The sequence below is a fragment of the Myotis yumanensis genome, unplaced genomic scaffold (genome assembly GCF_028538775.1).
Source record: "Myotis yumanensis isolate MYYU_CA2020_CCGP unplaced genomic scaffold, mMyoYum1.0.hap1 SCAF_9, whole genome shotgun sequence".
Lineage (NCBI taxonomy): Eukaryota > Metazoa > Chordata > Mammalia > Chiroptera > Vespertilionidae > Myotis > Myotis yumanensis.
Genome location: NW_027223760.1, coordinates 22,848,014 through 22,871,372, shown reverse-complemented (window position 1 = coordinate 22,871,372; position 23,359 = coordinate 22,848,014). Strand labels below are relative to the sequence as shown.

At 41.8% G+C, this 23,359-nt stretch overlaps 1 protein-coding gene across 4 annotated transcripts in view; it reads right to left on the bottom strand.

Moving 5' to 3' along the window:
• Window positions 1-23,359, bottom strand: part of AHCYL2 (adenosylhomocysteinase like 2) — a 169,493-nt gene that overhangs the window by 34,926 nt on the left and 111,208 nt on the right. Inside the window, exons 1-4 of one of the 4 annotated variants that reach the window (XM_070423878.1) lie at window positions 21,492-21,885; window positions 9,917-10,028; window positions 1,882-2,025; window positions 1,338-1,438 (exon numbers count right to left, since the gene is read on the bottom strand). In XM_070423878.1, coding sequence (XP_070279979.1) covers window positions 1,338-1,438; window positions 1,882-2,025; window positions 9,917-10,028; window positions 21,492-21,548 — 414 coding nt within the window. In that variant the 5' untranslated portion in view covers window positions 21,549-21,885. Of the gene's footprint in view, window positions 1-1,337; window positions 1,439-1,881; window positions 2,026-9,916; window positions 10,029-21,491; window positions 21,886-23,359 lie in introns of those variants that run through there. The other 3 variants (XM_070423879.1, XM_070423875.1, XM_070423876.1) reach the window with 3 other exon arrangements.

Genomic DNA, 23,359 nt, shown 5'->3' with positions numbered 1-23,359 from the left:
TGCACAAAAATTTGTGCACTCGGGGGGGTAAGGGGGGTCCTCAGCCTGGCCTGTGCCCTCTCGCAGTCTGGGACCCCTCAGGAGATAACGACTTGCTGGCTTAGGCCTGCTCCCGGGTGGCAGAGGGCAGGCCCAATCCCTAGGTGCAGCCCCTGGTCGAGCTCAGAGCAGGGCTGATTGGGGAGTTGGGGCGCCACCCCCTGTCATGCACAGAGCAGGGAGGATTGGGAGGTTGCGATGCCACCCTCAGTCATGCTCAGGGTATGGCTGATTGGGAGGTTTGGGCACCGCCCCCTGTCACACTCAAGGCAGGGTCGATGGGGAGGTTGCAGCACCACCCCCTGTCACGCACAGAGCAGGGCTGATCAGGGGGTTGGGGCGCTGCCCCCTGTCACGCACAGAGCAGGGCCCATCAGGGGTGTTGGGGCTCTGTACCCCATCATGCACAGAACTGCAGGGCGATCAGGGGGTTTGGGTGCTGCCCCCTGTCACGCTGATCCGGTGCCAGGAGGCCTCGAGGCGCCACTGATCCCGGTGCTGGGAGGCATATTACCCTTTTACTATATAGGATAGAGGCCTGGGGGCTGGCTGGTTTGCCCTGAAGGGTGTCCTGGATCAGGGTGGGGGTCCCCACTGGGGTGCCTGGCCAGTCTGGGTGAGGGGCTGAGGGCTGCTTTCAGGCTGGCGGTTGTTGATTAAAGCTCCCAACCGCTCCTTTTTTTTAATTTTATTCTGGGCCAGCTTTAGCTCTGGCTCTAGCTCTGAGAGCAGGTATCTGGTTTGTTTCGGTTCTATAGTCAAAACAATGTATAACTCCAGCTCTGAGATCCCGGCCTATATTTGTTAGAATGTTTCAAACTGCAGCTCAGAGGCCGGCAAGTCAGGCGGGGAACGTTGGAGTCTGCAGTCACTGGAGCAAGCAAGCCTCATGTTCGCTTCCAGCTGCCTGGCTGCCGGCCGCCCTCTTGGCTGACAGTTAATTTGCATAAGGATATGCTGATTAGCCAATGGGAAGGGTAGCGGTCGTACGCTAATTACCATGTTTCTCTTTTATTAGTGTAGATAATATGCAAATCGACCGAATGGTGGAACGACCGGTTGCTATGACACGCACTGACCACCAGGGGCAGACGTTCAATGCAGGAGCTGCCCCCAGCCCGCAGGCTCCAGGCCAGCCAAGGCGGATGCCAGTGGGGGGCCCCCGATTGCCCTGATGGTCACCCCACAGATCGGCCGTGATTGCCGGACAGGTCTAGGGACTCTACCCGTGCACGAATTTTGTGCACTGGGACTCTAGTATATATAGATTGTTAAGTGGAGAAAGGAAAGAGACTTACAGCAGTCTGAGCAGTGATGTGTGTGCAGCCCACAATTTTGGCTCCAGCCAAAGGTTTTTCTCCTTGAGCTCTCTTCCTCAAAGCCATCAGGGCCGGCATTTCTGGAAAGGCCCAATATATACACAGCAATATTAGAGAGGAAGGAATGAGAAAGAAAGAATAAAGAGAAAATTTTATTCTCTTAAGGTCCTTCCCCTGATGAAGTTCCCTGTTGGATTAGGTTTTTTTTAAGGGATTGAGATAATAAATCTGACCTTTCTTTCCTAAGGGGCTTTAGAGGCAAATGCTCCAGTGTTCTCATTTCCTATATCCCAGGCCTCTTTATCTAGTCCCTCCCTTTTCCTCCTAGAGGAGTTCCTTGTAGACCTGCCAGTTGTCTCCCTCCCCACAATGTTTTTTGAGCTCAGGTTATTTTTTTGTTACAAGTAGTCTTCCACATCACAATGAAATTTCATAAGCTACTAGGCCGCAGGACCAGAAAAGCGATTAATATGGACAAAAGGATACAGGCAGCTTGAGAGGAAAAGGTGCTTTCTTTCTTTACCTTGTTCAGCAATTTCAATTTCTCTTCGTCCAAACTCTGCCTGTTTGATGTTCTTGACACAGAAGTCACTGCTTCCCTTAGAGTTCTTTTGCTGCTTGTCCCTGGGAGATGTCTCATCATCAGAGCTATCTGTATATGATGCCGCTGAAAGGACAGAATAAAAAACCCTCAGGGGGAAAAATGGCTTCCTTTAAAACTCCAAACCATGGAGGGAACTGAGGCTTCTCTGGTCATCCAGCGCTACACACCTGTACACAGCTGGTAAGCACCTAAATGGCACTGTGGAGCTGTCCCCATCATCTCCTATGAAAAGTGCTACCCACAGGTCAGAAAGAGGAAGCTGAGAGAGGTTGTCCAAGACATTCCCCCTGGATAGCATTAACTTGGAATCTAGGGCTGCCTTTATTTTCAGAACATGTAGAGGTCCTTGGATATGCAAAAATAGAGAGATTACACCATGGTAGCAATAGGTTGAAGTTCTAAATGCAAGATCACGGTCATGAATCTAAGGGTTTCTGGGATTCTAGCTACCTTTCTTGGTCTGCTGCTTAAATGCTTGATGTAATTTGTGTTTTAGTACAATAACTAAATAGATAAGACCTAGAAAATTAGGAACCCATGGGAAAGTAATTAAGAACCACACAAAAAGTGTTTGTCTGCCATAACAAAGCTTTCTTTTTCAAGACTGGCTCTGATGAGGCTGAACTATGCCTGCAGACCCAATTAGACATTGACAATGAAGTATTCAGCCTGCTCTCCCTTATTGCTGGCCTTCAGTTGGTCCTGCATTAGGCATTTTAGAATCCCAGAGAAATGATAAATCCTCTTTGGTATAATCAAATGCTCTCATGACAAACCCATTTAGCAATTCACACTTTCATTGAGGATGAGGCCCAGAAATCAGGATTTTAAAAAGATTCCCAGGTGATTCTAATGTGCAGCCAAGGTTGAGAACCACTGCACTAGAAGGTGAGAGGTAGAAGACTTTTGATTGTGGCTAATAGGCAGCAGCAGCAGCTACTGCTATTCCCATGATTAACTGAGGTCTTCATTTAATTCTGTAGTTGCTGGTTGTTAGCTGGATGATTTGAATCAGTTTCCTTCCTTGATTTATGTTTAAGGTTCTGTTGATAGTTTCTTCCTAAGGAGTCATCAAGGTTTTGGAGGAGGGAGGTTGGGGAACATAAAGTACTGTCTATATATTTCCCAGAGATAAGAAGTACTCCCATCACTTTTAAGGGGAGAAGCCTGCAAAGTCTCATAGTCCCTGAGGTCTCTAGTACTCTGATCTGCTTATATCCCGAGAATTAGGACATTTTTGGGATTTCTTAGCCAAGGGTCTATCTCTGGGAGGGCTGTAAAAGGCAAGTCTGACCTTGCCCAGTTAATCAGGCGTGGCACTGCAAAATGTTTGGGCAGTAGGGGCCTCAGTGTCTCTCTTGGAGCTGGAAAACAGCCGTAGAGCAAAGTCCTAACACGAGGCAACAAGAATGAGCTGAGTCACCAGGGGAGGGGAGGAAATTAATAAATCCCCAAAGAGACTTTTGTTCTTGAAAGGAGCTAATCTGTACAAAAAGTCTGTGGTTCTCCCTCGTAGGGTGAGTGAGAGCTCAAAGTACCTTTGGCAACAGAGCCCAGGAACAGCTTCCTGGGCAGTCGTCTGTTTCACTAATCAATACTCAGAATAGCTTATGAGTTGGAAGCTGAGGGAACCATGCTTCCACCACATCAGAGAAGAAAATAACAGCCATCCCTAACCCTGATCCAATTTATAGGATAATTGCTTTTGAAGAAAGTGTTTACATTCAGAACACAGAAATTTCAAAACCTTTTTCCAGAGCCATGATGATTTTTATGTCCTCAATGGCTATTTAAATATAGTGGTTATGTGTTCTGGAGTCAGACAGACTTTGGTTGAAATCTGTTTCTGTTCCCAGGTGAATAAAGTAGAGATGATACTAAAACCTATTTAATAGGGTTGTTAATTCATTCATGTATTCAGTCATTCAAATTCACACAAAAATTCAACAAATTTTATTGCATATCTGCTATGTACCAGGCACATTCTAAGTGCTGGGGATAAGGACAGATATAGGCTGTCTTTACCTTCATTTAGTTTTCATGAAATAACTAATTATGAAAGTAATCATTTAGAGTTTCTCTTTCCTTGTGGTTATAATATGTACTATGAAGCAGACTGTACAATAGGCAGAAATGGCTTCTCAGAGTCAAGTTATTAAGAAGATTAAATAAGATAATGTAAGTAAAGTGTTTAGAGCAATGCTTGGTGTAAAGCACTCAATAAATGATACCTGATATTACCACCAGCTTTTACACATATTTTAAATGCAGCAGCACACATAACATCTTCAAGGTTTCTTATTCAGCTTTAGGATTTTGAATGGGAAAGGAATAACATACATACAATATTACTTAACAGTTTTTTTTCTACCTCTGCCATTTACTAATCTACCCAAGCAGCAGGTGGTTGGGCTGGCAGTGATTAAAAAGGTTGAGGCTGGAGTCCTGACTCTACCCAGAATGGCTCTTCTCTCCTATGCCTCTTTCAGCTTCTAAAGGTGAGTCAGGGGGGGAAAAACAAACAGAAAACTACGACAAAACCCCAGAATTTCTCCTTAAGAGAAGCACACTAATTTTTAACTTGAGTTGTTTTCTTCCAACTCAAAGAAAAAAAGTTATTTATACCACTTTCCTATTCTAAAATGAGAAAAAGCACACCCAAAAACAGTATTCTATTTTCTTAACAGTAGTTAATTGGTTGTAGTTAATTCAACCAATGTGGGTGTGTTTGTTTGTTTGTTTGTTTTTGAGCCAAAATGAATTTGTTTTCAAAGAGCCCTTGATATAGATCTGTTATCAGGCAAGAAAGAAAAATACCAGTTGTCTAGATTGTGAAAGTATATGAATGCAAAATGGCTGACAGGCCCAGACTGTTACTTCTGCAAGCACAGTGGAAAGATTATTCCTGAACTAGTGTGACATTCATTACATAAATGAATAAAAGATTATTCCTGAACTAGTGTGACAGAAATATAGTGGCAGCATACTCATTGCTGCCACTATATTTAAAGTACCACATTCATGAAAATAGCTGAGATAGCCTTAAACATTTCCTGGGGAAAAGCAGAGAAATCCAACACATATGTATACACACACTTGAAAAGTTTCTAAAGTGTTTGTTCTTGTCAGCACACTCTGAAGCCCAGAGTCATGACTTAATTAAAAATGAATGAGCAATCACCAAGGCAATAACCTACTGAAGTGCAGGCCTGAGACCTCAGCTCTTGCTTCACCTCTAATTAGTTATGTGACCAGTTTTCAATTTATCCAACTGTAAAATAGAGTGTATAACAGAGCCCCTCTCTCCCTTTCCTCTAACTAAAACCAGAAAAATCTTATGAATAAATGAGATAATACCAAAAAAGGTTCAACTTCTAGATAGAAAAGTAATATAAAGTACAATATAATGTTCCCATGAGATGTTGTCTTGTTTCATGATATCCCAGGATCAAATCATAACTTGATGAATCACTAATCCACAATCTATCCCATAGAACATGCATACATATGTTCTACGGCTCACACCTGATTAAGTCTTACCTCCTAGCAGCTGTGATATTGTGGGTTATTGCTAGGAGAAGAAGCAGTCAGACTCCTGGTTGAATTAGTCCTATTAGACTATTTTAAGTCAGGCAATTCCTCTTGGGCCCAATCTATTCATTTGGTAATGGAAATAACAGTAGGGACCTGTGTGTCAATGTGCAGCAGATTTCACTGATGAGTAACACTCTAGAAACATGTGAAAAGCTATGTTAGCAACCAAAATACAAATAAACAAAATGTTATTATTTGAAAAAATATTAGAATACTTCAACCAATTATGACCTAAGAGACTGCAGTCTTCCCTCCTTATCCTTAACCAATTAATTCACTGCAAAGACAGCTTTTTCAGAAGTATATTACTGAGAATGATCTGGCTTTGAGAAACATCTTCTGTTCATTTATTTTTATGAGGTTTTGTGCTTAGGGAAAGAGTTTTTAGAAATTATTTTATATAAAATAATTTTAGAGGTTAATGCAGCCTTTTCAACCTAGCATTAGCCTTGAAGCATCCATTAAATATATGAATTAACTTCTCTCCAATGCATCTCAAAGGGTACCAGTTATGACCCATCCTTTGGAGAACTAAGAAAAAGTCTCTCATCATTTTCTGTGTTCTGTGATTCAGATGAGGAACCCTGGTTGAGAAAGCCTGGCAGAAGTTCCTAAATGAAAACATTTTGTAATGTCATAAACCTTCTTTTATCTGTTTATGTGCACAGAGTATATCAGAGACCTCAACAAGGAAGTAAAGTATAATAAAATCTCTGGACACCTTTCACCAATATTTACTCATTGAGCACCTCTCATGTGTCAAACACAATTCCAAGTGCTGGAAACAGAGCAATACAAAACAGGCAGAAATCTCTACTCTCATGGATCTCATGTTTAAGGGGAGAAAAGATAACAATAAATTAGTAAAAATATACGTTATATGATAAGTGCTATGGAGAAAAATTTGAAAGGGAATGTTGGGTGGGTTGTTTGTACAATTTTATTTTATTTTAATATTTTTATTGATTTCAGAGAGGAAGGGAGAGGGTGAGAGAGACAGAAACATCAATGATGAGAGAGAATCATCGATTGGCTGCCTCCTGCACACCCCTACTGGGGATCGAGCTCACAACCCAGGCATATGCCCTTAATTGGAATTGAACCTGGGACTCTTCAGTCCACAGGCCAACGCTCTATCCACTGAGCCAGGGCTGTCTGTACAATTTTAAAAGTGAAGCCAGGATAGACCTATTTTGAGAGGGGATCTTTTGTTAATAACTGGAGGTAAGATCCAGCTAGGGTATCTTAGAGCATTCCAGGCAGAGGGAATAGCAAGTGCAAAAGTCTTAAAGCAGCAGAGTTTCAAAATAACAAAATAGCAGTAAGAAGGCTAGTATGACTGGAGTGAAACGAATAACTGGGGGAGGCAGGAGGTTTGGGAAAGTAGAGATGTAATTAGAAATGTAATAGGAGGCTGAATGGTATACCTTGTAGGCCATTGTAAGAATTTTAGGCTTTACTCAGAGTGAGATTGGGAAGCCATCGGAGGATTCTGAGCTGAAAAGTGATATGACCTGACTTATTTTAAAATAATTAAACTTGCTATAGTATTGTCAACAGACTGAAGAGAGACAAGGTTGGAACCCAGGAGCTCAGCTTTTAAGATATGGGAGGTTTGAGATGCCTAAAACACCCAAGTGAAAGGACTGAGTAGGCAATTGAATACAAAGATCTAGTATGTAGGGGAGAGATTTGAGCTGGGGATAAAATTTGAGTATCAAATGCCACTACTATGTTGTATTTAAAACTATGAGATTGAATGAGGCCTTTGGGCCTCTTCCCTTTGTTTATATTCTCCCCAAGTGACGGTCACTTGGGGAGAGAATATAAACAAAGGGAAGAGGCCCAAAGGTCAGTCTTTGGGGGTTCTGTAATGTATATTTCTAGAGTCACTTAAGTTATAACGTATGCTGAAAATGTGTTCCAAGTTCTTACTGACATGCATTTGCATATCTTCTTGTATTTAGAAAGCTTTAAGTCAAATCCATTATTCCTGGCTTCTCATTCAATGGGTTTGGAGTTTTTTTTGTGTTACCTCATATAATTTCCCACTGCCTCTGTTACTAATTCACAGGCTACAAGTTTTCCCAGGATCATACAACAAATCACACATGGATCTAAGACTAGAAACTAGTTCTCTCCCAGCTCTCAGTCCAAGACTCAAGGCAGTAGGCCTCTCCATTCGGAGTATGTTTAAGAGGACTTCAAAATTGTTCATGTAAAAAAAATAAAACCATAAAACAAAATGAAGTAACAGTATATGTGAGACAGATGCAAAAGAAATAAACATATTTTGGGGATTCATTTTAAAAGCACTGAGTTTATGGAAATAACACTTCCTACAGATTAGTTCAGACCATATCTGGAATATTATATACATAGGCATAATATTTTTAAAGAAAAACTTAATCTGGAATATACCCAGATGAGGATAGCCTTGACAGTGGGATGCCCCCCAAATGGTGATTTTTATTTCTAATTCTAGGTAAAATCTTTAAATTCGAGGAATTGTAATACCAGGCTTCGGATTTGATCCCCGGTTGGGGTGGGTGTGGGAGGCAACCGATTGATGCTTCTCTCTCATATTGATGTTTCTCTCTGTCTCTCTCTCCCTCCCTCTCTAAAGTCAATTAAATAATAATAACAAAAATAAATTCCAGTAACTAGAAGAGCTTATCAGGAGCTAAACAACTAGATAAATGAAGGGTTACCCTATCATTTAAAATGCTCCCAAAGAGGTCAGATAGCTATTTGCAGGGCTGCCATCAAGGCAATTCCAAGCATCCAGTAGAAAGCTGAAAAACTGACCTTTAAGTCCTTTTTCATTTCCAGAATGTTTTGACTTCAATGCTCTGGAGCTTAATACCCTTAAATGGATATATGTGGTTGATAATTTTTTTTACTATAAAAATGGCAACTTAAAAGGTCCACGTCTTCCACTGTGTCACCAGTTAATGTCACCCACCAATAAGTTTACCAGCCAACTATGTGTTCGCTTAGAAACCAAGTGCATCAACACACTCTCCTAGGTAAACCGATATTTTGTAGGTATACTCCCTGCATATAGGGGCTCATTGGGAAGGCAGGCATTAGTTTTTCTCTGCAGGAACACAGTTGGAAATATGGATCTAGTGTGTAGGGAATAAACTGAGTTGGAGTTAAAATTTAGTATAGTTATTATTTAGTATCATCTTTAGAAAACATGCACCAACTATTAGTCTAAAAGTTTATACCCTGTTTTACAATTCACATTTTCACAATTATTAAAGTTTCCAGAGTTATATTAGCTGGTTTATGAATTTCCAACACTGGTTATTTCAGCAGAATAAGATTGGTACCACATTTGGTGTCCGCAGACAAAAATCCATAGGAAATGATCTCATGTGCTTTACATCATTCAGTTATTGTGGGGGGAAAGTAAAAAATGAAATGTAAAAATAAATGTAAATAACAATCTGTCAATCTAAAAGTTACAGTTTTCTAAACAAGCTTTCTTCAAGTTTACATAACAAATACTGCTTTCCTAATTGTGTAAAGAACAAATAAAACTTCAGGTCATGATGAAAACTTTCTAATGAATATCACTACTTATAATATGAAGAGATAACTCGCGTTTCCTACCACATTCCAACACAGAGCAAAATAAAATAGCTCCATATTAGATCAGACACATACTGGGCACTGTTGCACAAATGGCCAATGCCTTCGAGGGGTTTTACATGGTAACAGTTCATCTGGCATTAAATGATAAGACTCAAGACCCATATATTTGAATTAGTGCCACTGCAAAGGAAGAAAGGAATAGTAAGCAACAATATCACAGCTTAGAAGAGAAGGCAAAGGGCTCACTTGAACTAGCTACAATGTTTTCATGTTTGTTGGGGCAATTAAGGTTTCCCCATTAATATCCAAGTACCCGATGGAAGGATGGGGAACCCCTCTTCTATATTCAAAGAAAGGAAAAACACAAGTCTTAACACATGTTGTTTAGTGAAGTTCATCAGTGAGCAACAAACTCCTTCCCACCCTCTGAATAAATCAGAACTCAGTTTCCTTAATAACCTTCTTCTACCTTTATTGGAAAAAGAGGCTTCTATTAAACTCCACTCTGAATCCCCAAGAGCAAGCATGTCAAACTCGCGGCCCACGAGTCGAATACCACGTTTATTTGGCTTGCGTTAGCCTTTGAGTTTGACATGCTTGCCCAAGAGGAATCCAAAAATTCCATCTAGAATTTTGGTCTGAATTTCAACTTAGAGACAAAGTGTTTATTCCAAAGCATGGGCTTGACCATGCTTAATTAGCCTTGGGCAGGCAATGGGGTCTACTGGCCATACCTCCATAAAAGTTCAGTACTCACCTGAACTGTAGCTGTCAGTAGATGACTGAGAAATAGAACGAGACAGAGAGCGACGTCCAATTTTGGTGGGACGTTTGTTGAATTCTTGCTTCTGGTCAGCAAACTGGATCTGCTAAGAAAAAGGACTCTAGTTACATAAAGGAAAACAACCACTGTTTTGAGATAACATTTCAAGGTAGTTGATCTAACTGTACCAACCCATCTTTAGAATGTTAACACTCTGGAGAGAAGAATGATTTTTCATTCTTTACTTACTATATTTTCATCAAATTTAAATACTCGATCCACTCTCTGACTATACGCTTTTATTTTGTTACTAGAGGTCCAGTGCATGGATTCATGCACCGGTGGGGTCCCTCAGCCTGGCCTGTGCCCTCTTGTAATCCAGGACCCTTCAGGGGATGTCGAGGAGCCTGTTTCACCCCGATCCCTGCAGGCCAGGCCGAGAGACCCCACCGGTGCACAAATCCATGCACTGGGTCTCTAGTATGCATATAAGATCCTTGGTTAATCTCTTCCTGCCCTCCCCTTCCCCCCTTTCCTCTGAGATTCATCAGTCTGTTCCATGTTTTCATGCCTGTGGTTTCTGCTCCTGCGTTGAGCATCTGCCCCCTGGTGGTCAGTGCGCATCATAGCTACTGGATGGTCACTTAGGCTTTTATATATATAATTTTTTTATTATTATTTTTTTAAAATCCTCACCTGAGAGAGTGGAAGGGAGAGAGGAGGGAGAGAAACATTTACTGGTTGCCTCCTGCACGTGTCCCCATTTGGATCAGGGATTGAACCTGCAACCAAGGTACGTGCCCTTTGACCGGGAATCAAACCCTTGACCCTTTGGTCTGTGGGCCACCACTCTAACCACTGAGCAACCAGCCAGGGCTATATGCTCTTTACAATAAAATTGTGACAAAAAAAATAAAAGAGAGAGAGAGGGAGAGAGAGAATGAGATGTTCTGGTTAACCCCTAGAGTGCCAGGGAGGGCGATCCAGCTCCTCCTGTCTTTCGCCAAAAGTGCCGGGAGTGCTATCACGCTCCTCCTGCAGTGTCACTATTAGATGCTAGTAGTCCACTCTTTATTGACAAATGGCACCTAAGTGCAGAAAACAAATGTAGTAAAGGTTTCCTTAAGTTTTTGAATATGTAACTTCATTTACTTGTGATTCATAATTTTTTTCCTAAACTGCTGTAAAATCAGCAAAAATGCCTTGGCAATTTTAGCACAGTTCCTAGGATATTGGTTGGCACTCAAAGGGTTAAAATTAATTTTTAGAAAGTTGAGTCATATTCAGAAATTCTTTCTATAGTTTCGCTGAAAATAATTTTGAGACTATTCCAATTTTCACCTATCTGGATGAGAAATTGCAAGGTACAGGAAGGTAAAGTGACTTGCCTTCAAGGTTTTAAGATTCTTAGGGAATGGTTTCGTATAATGAATACATAGGCTTTCCATTCAGACAGAACGTTCCGGGACTGCATTAAAATACTGGCTATGCCACTCACTAGCTATGTGATGTTGGTCAAGATGTTTCTATGAGCCTCATTTTCTCATAAATACAGCAAAGATGAAAAAAACCTCACAAGTTTTGTAGAGGGTTAAATGAAACAATGTATGGGCATACTTTGTTTTATTGTGCTTCACAGATGTTGCATTTTTGTTGTTGTTGTTTGTTTGTTTGTTTTTACAAATTGAAGGCAAGACTCTCCACCAGCAAAAGATCGCAATTCTATTGTGGTTGTCTGGAAACAAACCCCATATCTCTGAGGTACACCTGTATGTAAACTGTGAAAAAAAGCAGGAGATTCAATACATCCACTCCCCCACTCCAGCCCCTACAGTTTATAAATCTTCTTATAGCTCTTGCAGATAGTCACTATAGTTTTTAAAAATATATATATATATATATATTATTGATTTTTTACAGAGAGGAAGGGAGAGGGACAGAGAGTTAGGAACATCGATGAGAGAGAAACATCGACCAGCTGCCTCCTGCACACCCCCTCCTGGGGATGTGCCCGCAACCAAGGTACATGCCCTTGACTGGAATCGAACCTGGGACCCTTTAATCTGCAGGCCGATGCTCTATCCACTGAGCCAAACTGATTAGGGCTAGTCACTATAGTTTTTAAAGATGTATTAATTAGCTTTTTAATACTAGTAAATACAGTAAACATTAATTTCTTGTTTTTAATGCTTGCTATCATAAAATACCTAAAAGCCACAAGAGTGGTCATTTATTAACTATAACATGACAGATGTAGAAGGAGTGAATAAGTGTCCTGAAAATGTATAAACCTCAATACTTGAGATTGCATTTTGGACACTATCTAACAATGAGTTTCTTGCACTTTTATCTCTTTCTCCTACTATTGGAGGTTCCAGCTGCTACTTTTTAACACTTTACCAATCAAAGCTCATATAATTTCAACAAATAACTTTTTTCTTTTTCCCCTAACTAAAATTTTGCATAATTGCTTAAATTATTCTGGATCCCAGGTGGCAAGGAGGCAGGAAGCATCAAAGATCTGACAACTGGTTCTACCTTTCATAATAAAAAGATGGTTCCCTGATGGGCAGAACACAGACACAGCATATCAGAATGAGAGCAGCAACTGACCTCCATTTCCTGCAGCAGAGGTAATTACTAAGTCCTTGGAGTATTGAGACAAAGGAACCAATGACAAATTGAATTAGCTTAGCATGCCTTTCAGGGGAATTCATACCATTTTCATAGCTGTAGCAACATAGGAAGCCTATGTAGCACTTCCGAGTTTGTAAATTATTTTCCGCAATAGGAAAATTCATTGGATTAGAAGTTCTTTGAAAAATGAAAAAGGGCAAAACTGATTATTTTGCTAAATAGGTAAAGTGCCCTTTCTATGAACTCCCATGGGATATACATGAACTTCCATCTACATCTCCTATCACAGTACTTATTACACTAAATATAACTATAATATAAGCAATTGGCTCCATAAAGGCAGGAGCTATGTATGTAAGGGTGACCTTACATTCTCAGACACAAATGCCTGACACATGGGAGGCAGTCATGTGCTGAAATGAATCTGAAGTAGCCTAGTCTATCTTCACTGTCTGTACATGGTTGAATAGTAAGTAAACATGGTAAGCATAAGCCAAGCTTAAAGTTAAAAGAAGTTTTAAGGGCAAAAAGAGTTGGGAAGGGGAGGAAGGTGGGTGTGAAGATGGGGAGGAACATAGCAGTCAAGTTCAGAACTCTGGTTTCCATTTCACCAACCTTGTTTAAGACAATGACTTATTTTTATTCTTTTTTAGAGGCGCATCTAGAAAAAGGAGTAATAACTGACCTTCCAAAGGTCACAATGAGTCACTAACTTTAGCCGTGCCTCTTAAAAAAGAAGAATAGATAAACCCCGCCTGAGTTAACAAGCCCACCCCCCTCCCATCCCACACACCACTAGAGGGGGCAAAGCACTCAACTTCTCTAGGATCAGGGGTGGGTGGGTACACATACATTTACCCCAATAACACTGAACCATAGCTGCATCATCATCCAAACCATTTTCCCTAGGCTGAGCTCTTTCTCTAGTCTTCTCCACTTACAGTTATTCCTTCCACTCAGGTCAAGTTCAGGCTGTCTTTTGGCACTACAGAAGACTATGTGGGCTTTCTCCACTCAGAGGCATAGAGTACTAAATTTTGTTTACTTGTTAGATACTGAAGTCAAGTTTCTTTTGGACAGAAGAATATTAGAGACTAACCACTTATATAGAATGTTATACCATTTTCCAGAGAAATTAATATGTTTATCTTTTACTGACAACCAGAGCATATGTGTAAGTAGGTCATCCCTGTTGCCCACCTGCCCTAATAGTTAAATATTCTATACTTTCCTACTCAACAGCTCACCTTGTAACACTCAACATCTTGTAACACAGTAGTCTATCCACCCCCGGCTGGGGTATTTTGGTAGATCCTACCCCTAATTTTCCTATGTGTCTGAAATCAAAGAGTCCTTTAAGGTAATCCACCTTTTTTTTTCAGAGAGAACTGCCTAATTCCAACAAGCATCAAGATAAGGCAGGGAAAGAGACTGTTAGGAGAGGGGCAGCTCGCCTTTTGCCAGAAGGAGGGATGAAAGCAGGAAAAGAGGGAAAAAGCAGCTGGCCTTTCACATTAATGGCCATCACAGCAGCAAGACTGGAAAATAAGAGTTTAGCCTCACCTGGGCTTTAATCCCAGAGTTGCCATTGACAATGTATTTCTTCTTGTTGCTCAGCATAGTGACATTACCAGCCCTACTGCCACCTCTCCGGTCTAGGGACCCTTGTGGCTAGGCCTTTAAACTTTCCGCATCAGCAATTCTGTTGGCTCTGATTCCAGCTTGCTTATTTTTTTTCCCCTCGGTTGGGAGGTGGGGTGCTACCCTTCCCTGGGATCCCTGAAGCTGCGCTAACAACCCCTCCAGCAATTGAACCCAATGTAATAACGCATTTGTTAGTGGCTCATCAGCCATTCCTAATTCTGGTGGCTGTTTTGCTTTTATTTCATTTTTTCCCTAAACACCTAATTACATGATCCTCTGACCTCTAAACCTTAACAAGTCCCTTGACAAGGCCCAACTTGCATGCGCATAACAATAGCGTATTTATATAACCACAGCACTTTTTTGCTTGCTATAATTACCTTGCTAATTAAGTTCCTTTTTAACCTTACCTCCTCCTTTTCCATGTCAGATGATTTTAGTTAGCCTAGTCTTATTAGAAAAAAAATTAACTACAAAGCCACTAAAACAATGAGGGAATTTAAGCTAGTGAGAAAAAAAATGGTGCTAAGTGCTCAGGCAGCCCCTCCCCTACACTCTGTATCCTTGGGTTAGTCAGAGTGGGATAGGTTTTGACATCTGATTTCTAGTCCCATCTCAAGATTGTTGCTGATTAGGTACTGAGTGACTATATTTGTTTTTTTTTTCAAAAAAGTTTTTCAGCCCTGGCTGGCTTGCTCACTGGTTAGAGCATGGGCCTGCTGACCGAAGGGTTGTGGGTTCAATTCCTGGTCAAGGGCATGTACCAGCGGGTGCAGGAAGCAACAATCAACATGTCTCTCTCAAGTTGTTTTTCTTTCTCTCTATCCTCCCCTTCCCCCCCTTCCACTCTCTCTAAAAAATCAATGGAAAAAATATCCTCAGGTAAGGATTTTAAAAAAAGTTTTTCAGCCTTGGCCAGTGTGGCTCACTTGGCTGAGAGTCTTACCAAGCACAAGAAGTTTGCCACCCAGTCGGGGTGAGTGCAGGAGGCAACAGATGGAGGTTTTTCTCTCTCTTTCCCTGTCCCTTCCTCTCTCTAAAATCAATAACTGTGTGTTTTCTGGAGGTATGACTACAAAGGAAAGTTTTCTTTTCATATATATATATATATATATATTTTTTTTTTTTAACAGAGAGGAAGCGAGAGGGATAGAGAGTTAGAAACATTGATGAGAGAGAAACATCAATCAGCTGCCTCCTGTATGCCCCCCACTGGGGATGGAGCCTGCAACCAAGGTACATGTCCTAGACTGGAATTGAACCTGGGACCTTCCAGTCCGAGGCCCGACGCCCTATCCACTGAACCAAACTGGTCAGGGCAAACGGAGTTGTCTATTGCCTCAGAGTCCCCAGAGTCACAATGGCCTTGTTACATATCAAATACAGTCAAATGAAAGGGCACAGAATCATTATTTATCATTATTTATTTGCTGATTTCTGAGAGGGGGCCAGTGAACAGGAGATCCATATTCAACTGTATCTTATAGAGACAGGGTAGAAATGTGATTTGAATTCTTCTTTAAAAAGGGGGGGCGGTGCTTATTGAGCTGAAGAAAGAACATAAAGTGGTAAATTCTTTTTTTTAAAGAATAATCTTTGAGAGAAAAGGTCTCTGAAAGAACAGAATAAGGGAAAGAGCTAATTATTTATTAAGTGCCTACTATACACAGCCTTGTGCTTGTTACTTCTATTAATCAGCACAAGAATTTTTAAAAGTAGGCATTGTTAACCCCATTTGACAAATTAGGAAAGTGCAGCTCTGAGAGAACAAATGATTTGCCTGAGGTCTCACAGTAAGTAAATGATGGGACTAGAATGTGGGAGCCTGTGTTTATGTCAGAGCTGAGGCTCTTTCCTCTAAACCATACCTAATGATATAAATACATCAAACACCAAAAACTCCCTGGGTCCTAATCCTGGGTGCATTAGCCCTCCTTACATTTACTTTCTTATCAGATTGGGTCTCAGAAATGACATCATCCCCAATGATCTTGGAGCTCTGATCAAATCACAATTCGGAAATGGCTAATCCAAGAATTTTAAATTTAACAGCCCTTTAATTGGCAACTTTGCCCAATGCCACCACCAGAAATTAAAACAGAAATTAATTGAACTCCATTATTGATGTTCAACGTCACTCATAATTTCAAGAAATGAGATAGACTGATAGTTTCCTGCTTGTTGGCTGGATCTCTAAACTTCTGCTTTTGCTAACCAAGGATGTTCACCCTAGTACACTTCTCAGCTGGTTCCTCATTTTATTCACTCAGGTGGAAAGGAACTCTTTGGTCCAATGGCTTGTCATCAGACTTGAACCAAAAAGAGTTGCAGATCTACACCAAATACAACCAGAAGACATTTTAGGACACTATTACTGACTGTTACCACTTAATGAGTTTATCTAACAAAGGAGTTCTCAAACTTTAGGTGATTGAAAATCATCTGGAAGGCCTATTAAAATGCATTTCTGGGCCCCACTCCCAGGGCAGAATATTGAAAGTCAGAAAAGATTCTTTGAAAAATAATAGATTAGGATGAGGTAAACCTTCATACCCAGCTCAGGGATCAAAAGAACTGGGTCTAATTCTGACTTCCACAGTTTGAGGCTGTTAAGAATAGATGGTTAAAACAGTAAGAAAAACAGAACTCATGGGGAAGACAGAAGATCTATTTAACCTAAAGAGGATCAGGCCAAGAGAAAACAGTTAATTCCTTTTCAAATACACAAAGGATGATAATCAGAGGTTCTCTCTGTTTCTCCATTTCTTAACATATCCCACACTTTACATCTATAATCTTCGTTTGTAATCTGGGAACAATAACATCTACTTTGCTTATCTCAAATGTGTGCTGAGAGATAAAATAATGTATTTGAGAGGGTTTTGAAGACTACATAATAATACACAGTATAAAACATTAAGATTTTTGTATTTTTAGGTCACAAGTTCATCTAGAGTCAAAAAAAAAAAAAAAAAAAGCAAAAATTTGTCTTCCTGGAGAGAGGGCCCATAGTTTTTCAAATGGGTCTCTGCTTTAAATGTCAATCCTGACCCAGAGCTAAAGCCAAGCTATCTCTACCACAATTTACCAGATCGGTACCTTAAAGGTGTCTCACTTCCAAGTAGATATGGTTCAAGCATTCTTAGAGACATGCCTCCCTTTCAAGCCAAATGAGCTGCTAAAACAAATTCTTCACTTATAAAAGGAATGACTTCCAGCCAAAAGAAAGTCAGGTAACCAGCTGGCTGAGTACTCAAGAAAGTCATTGGATTTCCTATGGAAAAGTACCAAGTACTATAGAGAGCCTGGGTGGGAGGAGAAAATATTAAAATGCAGAAACTGACAAAGAGGTTACTGCTGATCTCCACACAACATAAGAGAAAGCATTTGTATTTTACCTACCGACAGGAACTAAAGATTTCTCAGGGGAAGTAAAAACTTATTAATAAGACCAATCTTTAAAAGGATGTATTCTCCAAACTTTTAGCAGTAAAACTGCCTGAACAAGCCAAAGAAAATCCTTCACACATACACACACACAAAAAAACAGCTGAGGAGCAGAGAGTCCAGCAGAAGTTTTCCAGAGGCTGATGGAATGTTAACTGAAGGTCTACCCTGTCCATTCTCGAGATTGGGGTTCAGAGTTCGTCGTTATTTCCCTCCTGGAAATCAGAGACGTGAGTACTCTCAGCTGCTGTCTGGTCTGAGTCCTATTTTTGAGGGCTATGCAAGTCTCTCTTTTCTGCTGTTGTTAACAAAAGGGAAGGTGCTATAATGGACCTTCTTGCTAAAGTGTCCTCCTGAAAGGTTTGAAAGTCTTATGATACTTCTTTTGGAGGCTAGGATAGTCTCAGTGGAAATTTCAATACATTAATATCAACTGGGACATTTGTTAAAATGAGTCAGACATTTGTTAAACCTTTTTAAAATTGAAATTTCTGCCCAATGTGGTAGAGATAGCTTGGCTTTAGCTCCAGGGTTTTCTCTCAGAGATTCAAGGGCACTGACATTTTACAGGTAAGGTCTGGAAATCTATAGGCAATACACTAGAGGGTGCTCAGGGGTTCACTTTACTGGCTAAGTGGACATAGGTGGCAGCCTAATGCAGCACTTTCAGACCAGGTCAGGAACTAATGACATGTAGTATCTAAAAAAAAGCCTCAAAAGGTTAAGTCTTTTGGCAAGGAAATATAGTAGATGAAAAAACTGAATTATTGAAGATAAGCCCCTCCCTATTCTTTCTCATTGTTGTTTTAAAAATAAAATCTAGTGATTAAAGCTATTTTCCTAATTTTTGAGACAGATGGGCCAAGAAATTGCTAAGTGAGAGATGCCATAACAAAAACAGAGCAGACATGTGTTTTAATGAATGTTTACTAAAAGCTGGGGAGTCCTAAGTTATATCCCTTAAGCAATAGTCACACTAACTCCGTAAGGACACTCTCCTTGTTCATGTAAATAAAAAGAAAGTAAGTAGGTAAGCAGCAGGAGCTCCTCTTAATGATGTGCTCAGCAGGTAAGATAGTGAGGAAGTTATGAGATTAAGAGTTACTATAAACTTCCGTTGATTCTGAGTTGACACACTAATGTTCCACGGAATTCTTCTGTAATATTCCTTTAGAGAAGTACCAGAATTTGGTATTATCTTAATGTGGTCCCTCCCATAAAACAACAACAACCAGATTTCTTGCTCCCCCTTGTTATTAGTGAGTGGCTGGAGATTCAGAAACAAAAGCCCAACTAGAATTATTGAATGAATCCTTTCCATTAATTCTAAAACAATACATTCTTTGAAATAAGCCTGTGGATGGGAAGGATTAGTTTCTACCAAACTTTTTAAACTAAGCACAAGGTTCTGAAACAACATTAAGAACAACAGCAATAACCCCAAACAAAAATAAAAACCAATAGTTTTAACAATAAGAGGTGGGCTCCTCAGTTGGGCCTTTGTTAGGCCTATTATATATTCAATCTCATTATTTTTGTTGTTGTTAAGCCTCACCCAAGGATATTTTTCCATTGGAAGGTATGGGGAGAGACAAAGAGAAACATCGATGTGAGAGAGACACATTGGTTGCCTCCCACACATGCCCGACTGGGGCTAGGATGAAGCCTGCAACTCAGTGTATGTGCTCTTGATCGGAATCGAACCCAGGACCTTCAGTCCACAGACTGGTGCTCTATCCACTGAGCCAAACTGGCTAGGGCTCAATCCCATTATTGATGGTTATTTCTTTAAGTCCATAATTCCATAAAAACAAAAAAGAATTTGAAATATGTTGTATAAAGTCTAACCAGTTTCCCATTAGGAAATCCTATATAATAAAAGGCTAATATGCAAATAGCTGAACGGCAGAACAACCGAACAACCCATCGCTATGACATGCGCTGACCACCAGGGGATGTACGTGGAACATGGCGGGCGTCGGCTGCGGCGGGGTGAGCTGGGGCGCCAATCACTGTCATCAGGGGAGCCTCTGGTGGTTACTGAAAATTCTTTGCTCTCACGTGCCACGGTCCTGCCTGCCACTCACACCTGCTGCCGGTGCCATCAGCGGGTGCAAGTGGTGGCTGCCGGCCCTGGGCCCTGATCGTCCCTGAGGGCTTCTCCACCTCCCCCTGCTCCAGGGGGCAATTGGGGCAGCAGCCACCGCTTGCACCCACTGCTGGCACTAGCCCCAACTGCTCTACACCAGCAGGTGCTGTGCCATCAGCCCATGGGAGTGGTGGTGAGAGCAGGGCTGCTAGCAGACAGAGGACCAGTGTCTGCAGCAGGAGAGGCTGGGCGGGCATGTGGAGAATGGGCCTTGCCCTAGACCCACCCCTGTGCCCACCGCAGCCTCACGACCCCAGTTCCTTTCAAAGTGCATGAATTCATGCAGCGGGCCCCTGGTATATCTATAAAACACAGATGGTATAGACTGTAAGAAATCACTAAACCTAGAAAAAACCAGTTAGGAACATCAGAATGGTTGCTGTTTTTAAATCAAAAGTTGACATTGGATCTAAAATATTAGGTTGTATGTGGTAGTTCTTATCAACTAATAAGTACTATTACCATCATATTAAAAATATTTATCACGCCAAAACTGGTTTGGCTCAGTGGATGGAGCGTCAGCCTGCGGACTGAAAGGTCCCGGGTTCGATTCCGGTCGAGGGCATGTGCCTGGGTTGCGGGCACATCCCCGGTGGGAGATGGGCAGGAGGCGGCTGATTGATGTTTCTCTCACATCGATGTTTCTAACTATCTCTCTCCCTTCCTCTCTGTAAAAAATCAGTAAAATATATTTAAAAAAAATATTTATCAGGCCAATATGTTATTTGAAGAATGGCGCTAAAGGAGCTATAGATCCTGCCTCTTAGAAATATACATATAAAGAATACTTGGGGAAATGTTTTGATTGGAGGGGGAAAACTGGGCAGGTAGGGGAGAAAGGTCAAATGTTTTCAGAGACTTGAGAGAGCACCATTTCTACAAAGTCTGCCCCCCTCCCCACACTACAGGCATAATTCAAAGATACAGCAGATTTGGTCTAGACCAGGAATTTTGACCAATGTGCCGCAAGAATTTTTTAAAACATGCAATACCTGACTATTTAATCAGGAACACTGACCTCTTTTCCCTTAGACTATCAAACTTTTAAAATTGACAACAGCCAATACAACAACAGCCATCTGGGGTGAATGAATCAAAATTATACCTACCTTTTCTGTCAGATTGGTAAAAAAGATAATGTTTGGTTTGCTGCAGAATTTTAGTAGTTAATATGTGCCATGAGATAAAAAAGATTGAAAGTCACTGGTCGGACCACCACAGTGAAGCAAGTAGTGAACAAGGCAAGTCTACTCTTTTTGCCGGTGGAGGGCCTCTTGCCTTTAGTTTGTAAAAAACGCAACATCTCTGAAGCACAATAAAGCGAGGTGTGCCTGTTGGGTTTTTTTTTAATCCACACAAGAAACAAACAAGGTATCAGCTTGTGTGTAGAATGCAAAGCAATCATAGGATAACACAACCCGTGCAGCCCACAAGCAGCAGGAGGGACTCCAGCCCAGCACAGCGAGGCAAGAAGCTGACCCTGGCCAGGCAGCCCTGAGACCTTCCCAGCTTCACTTGTAATTAAGAAACAGGGGTGACCCGAGACAGAGGAACGAATCATAAATTAGAGTAATAACTTTTTTCCCAACCACAGGTCTTGGTAGGAATTTCTCACAGGCGATCCCTGTCATCGGTCAAAGGTGGTGGCCTCATGATCAAGAAATGGAAAAGCAAAATGATGGAAGAACTCACCATCCACTCGGGCATGTGAAAAGCTGAGGTGCCCTCATTCCCGTCCCACTTCTCCATAGTGCAGGCTTGGGGACTATATGTCCTGAAGCAAAACGGAAAGCTGGTTTGGGTATGCCTGGGTTTTCCCAGTGGCCAAAAGCAGAACCAAACCAAGTGATTCAGAAGTTCACAATGTGTAGCAGAAGCTGCACCCCCTTTAACAGAAGCTTCCTATTCAAATCAAGATCACTCGTCAACTGCCTAACAAGTCCCTTACTGGCTGGCTAGCTTCAAAGCTTCTGCTTCTGATCCAAAATCAGAGCTAATGCACGGTTCTGCATCCAGCCACTGAACTTCCTACAGGGCACTCGCTGTCGAATGCTACCCAAACACTCTACCAGCAGCAACAGCCAGGCTTCCTCCCTCTCCCAGTGTGTAAGGCACTTGTTAATTTTCTCCCGCCCCTCAGGACACGTCACTGGAAGTGCTGATACCAAAATCAATAAGGCTCAAGGTCAAGAAGGCACTCCCATTTCTCAAGAGTTACTGGATCTGTACAGTAAACAGGCGTTTCCTTGAAATCAAGAGTTCCTTATGGCTTTCAAGTTTAAACAGCTACGCAGAAGCTCCCCGCCTGCTCACAGCAGGGGTCTGACACTCAGCTCAGGCATATCTCAAATCAAATTCTTCTTTCACGGGAGATGGAGCCAAGGAAGATCTTACAAAATCAGAATTTATTAGCTCTAAAGAAAGTTCTGGCACTACAACTCCCTCTGCTGGCTCCTGGTGCTATGTACATGAAGGTCTAGCAGTGGTTCTCAACCTTCCTAATGCCGCGACCCTTTAATACAGTTCTCATGTTGTGGTGACCCCCAACCATAAAATTATTTTCGTTGCTATTTCATAACTGTAATTTTGCTACTTTTATTAATCATAATGTAAATATCTGATATGCTATATGTGTTTTCCGATGGTCGCGACCCACAGGTTGAGAACTGCTGGAAGACCTTCAGCAGCATCAACAACGTAGGTGCCAATTGTAAATTAGCAGCTTCCCCAGGGCTAATCAGGAGCTAGCACAGCGAGGTTTAGAGGGAGCCAGGTTTTCTGGTCAAGACTAGTTAGTGCTGCCTCAAAGTCCCTATCCAACGCCAGTTTTTACTCACAGGTCTGGTTTCGGGAAGAAACAGGATGCCCACACAGCAGCTGTATAGACTATATCCTTAAGGGACCTCAAAGCAGTTTCTTCTTTATGCCCCATAACAGCTCCCTCCTCTCTGTATACTTCAGATGTTTGGAAATAAGACAAAACTAGCAAAAAGGTGACCTAACCTATTTTACCTTCTTAGTTCATTCCAATAAAAGTACCATAGATTTCAGGCACAAAAGAAGCCCAACAAGATATGCCTGCTTCAGTCCCCTTCAAGAATCAGGGACTCAGGGAGGGTGGAACGGAGGAGGGGGGTAAGAGATCAACCAAAAGACTTGTATGCATGTATATAAGCATAACCAATCGACACAGACACTAGAGGGGTGAGGGCCTGTGCCGGGGAAGGGGGGGGGGGGGGTAGGAGCGGGCTGGGAGAGGTCAATGGGGGGAAAAGGAGACATATGTAATACTTTTAACAATAAAGATCTGGCCTTTCTGCACGCCTGCCTCTGGAGTCCCCCAGGCCCTCAGCCCCCCAGCCACCCAGGGCCGGCCCGAGGCGCAAGCAAGCCTTAGGTAGTGACTGCCCAACCGCTCAGGGGCTCAGGTAACCAGGGCCGGCTGAGGCCTGCGCTGCTGGCAGTGGCAGCGGCAGAGGTGTGGGGCATCGCCTTCTGCCCCTGAGGGCTCCCAGACTGTGAGAGGGGGCAGGCTGGGCTGAGGGACCCCCCCTCCAGTG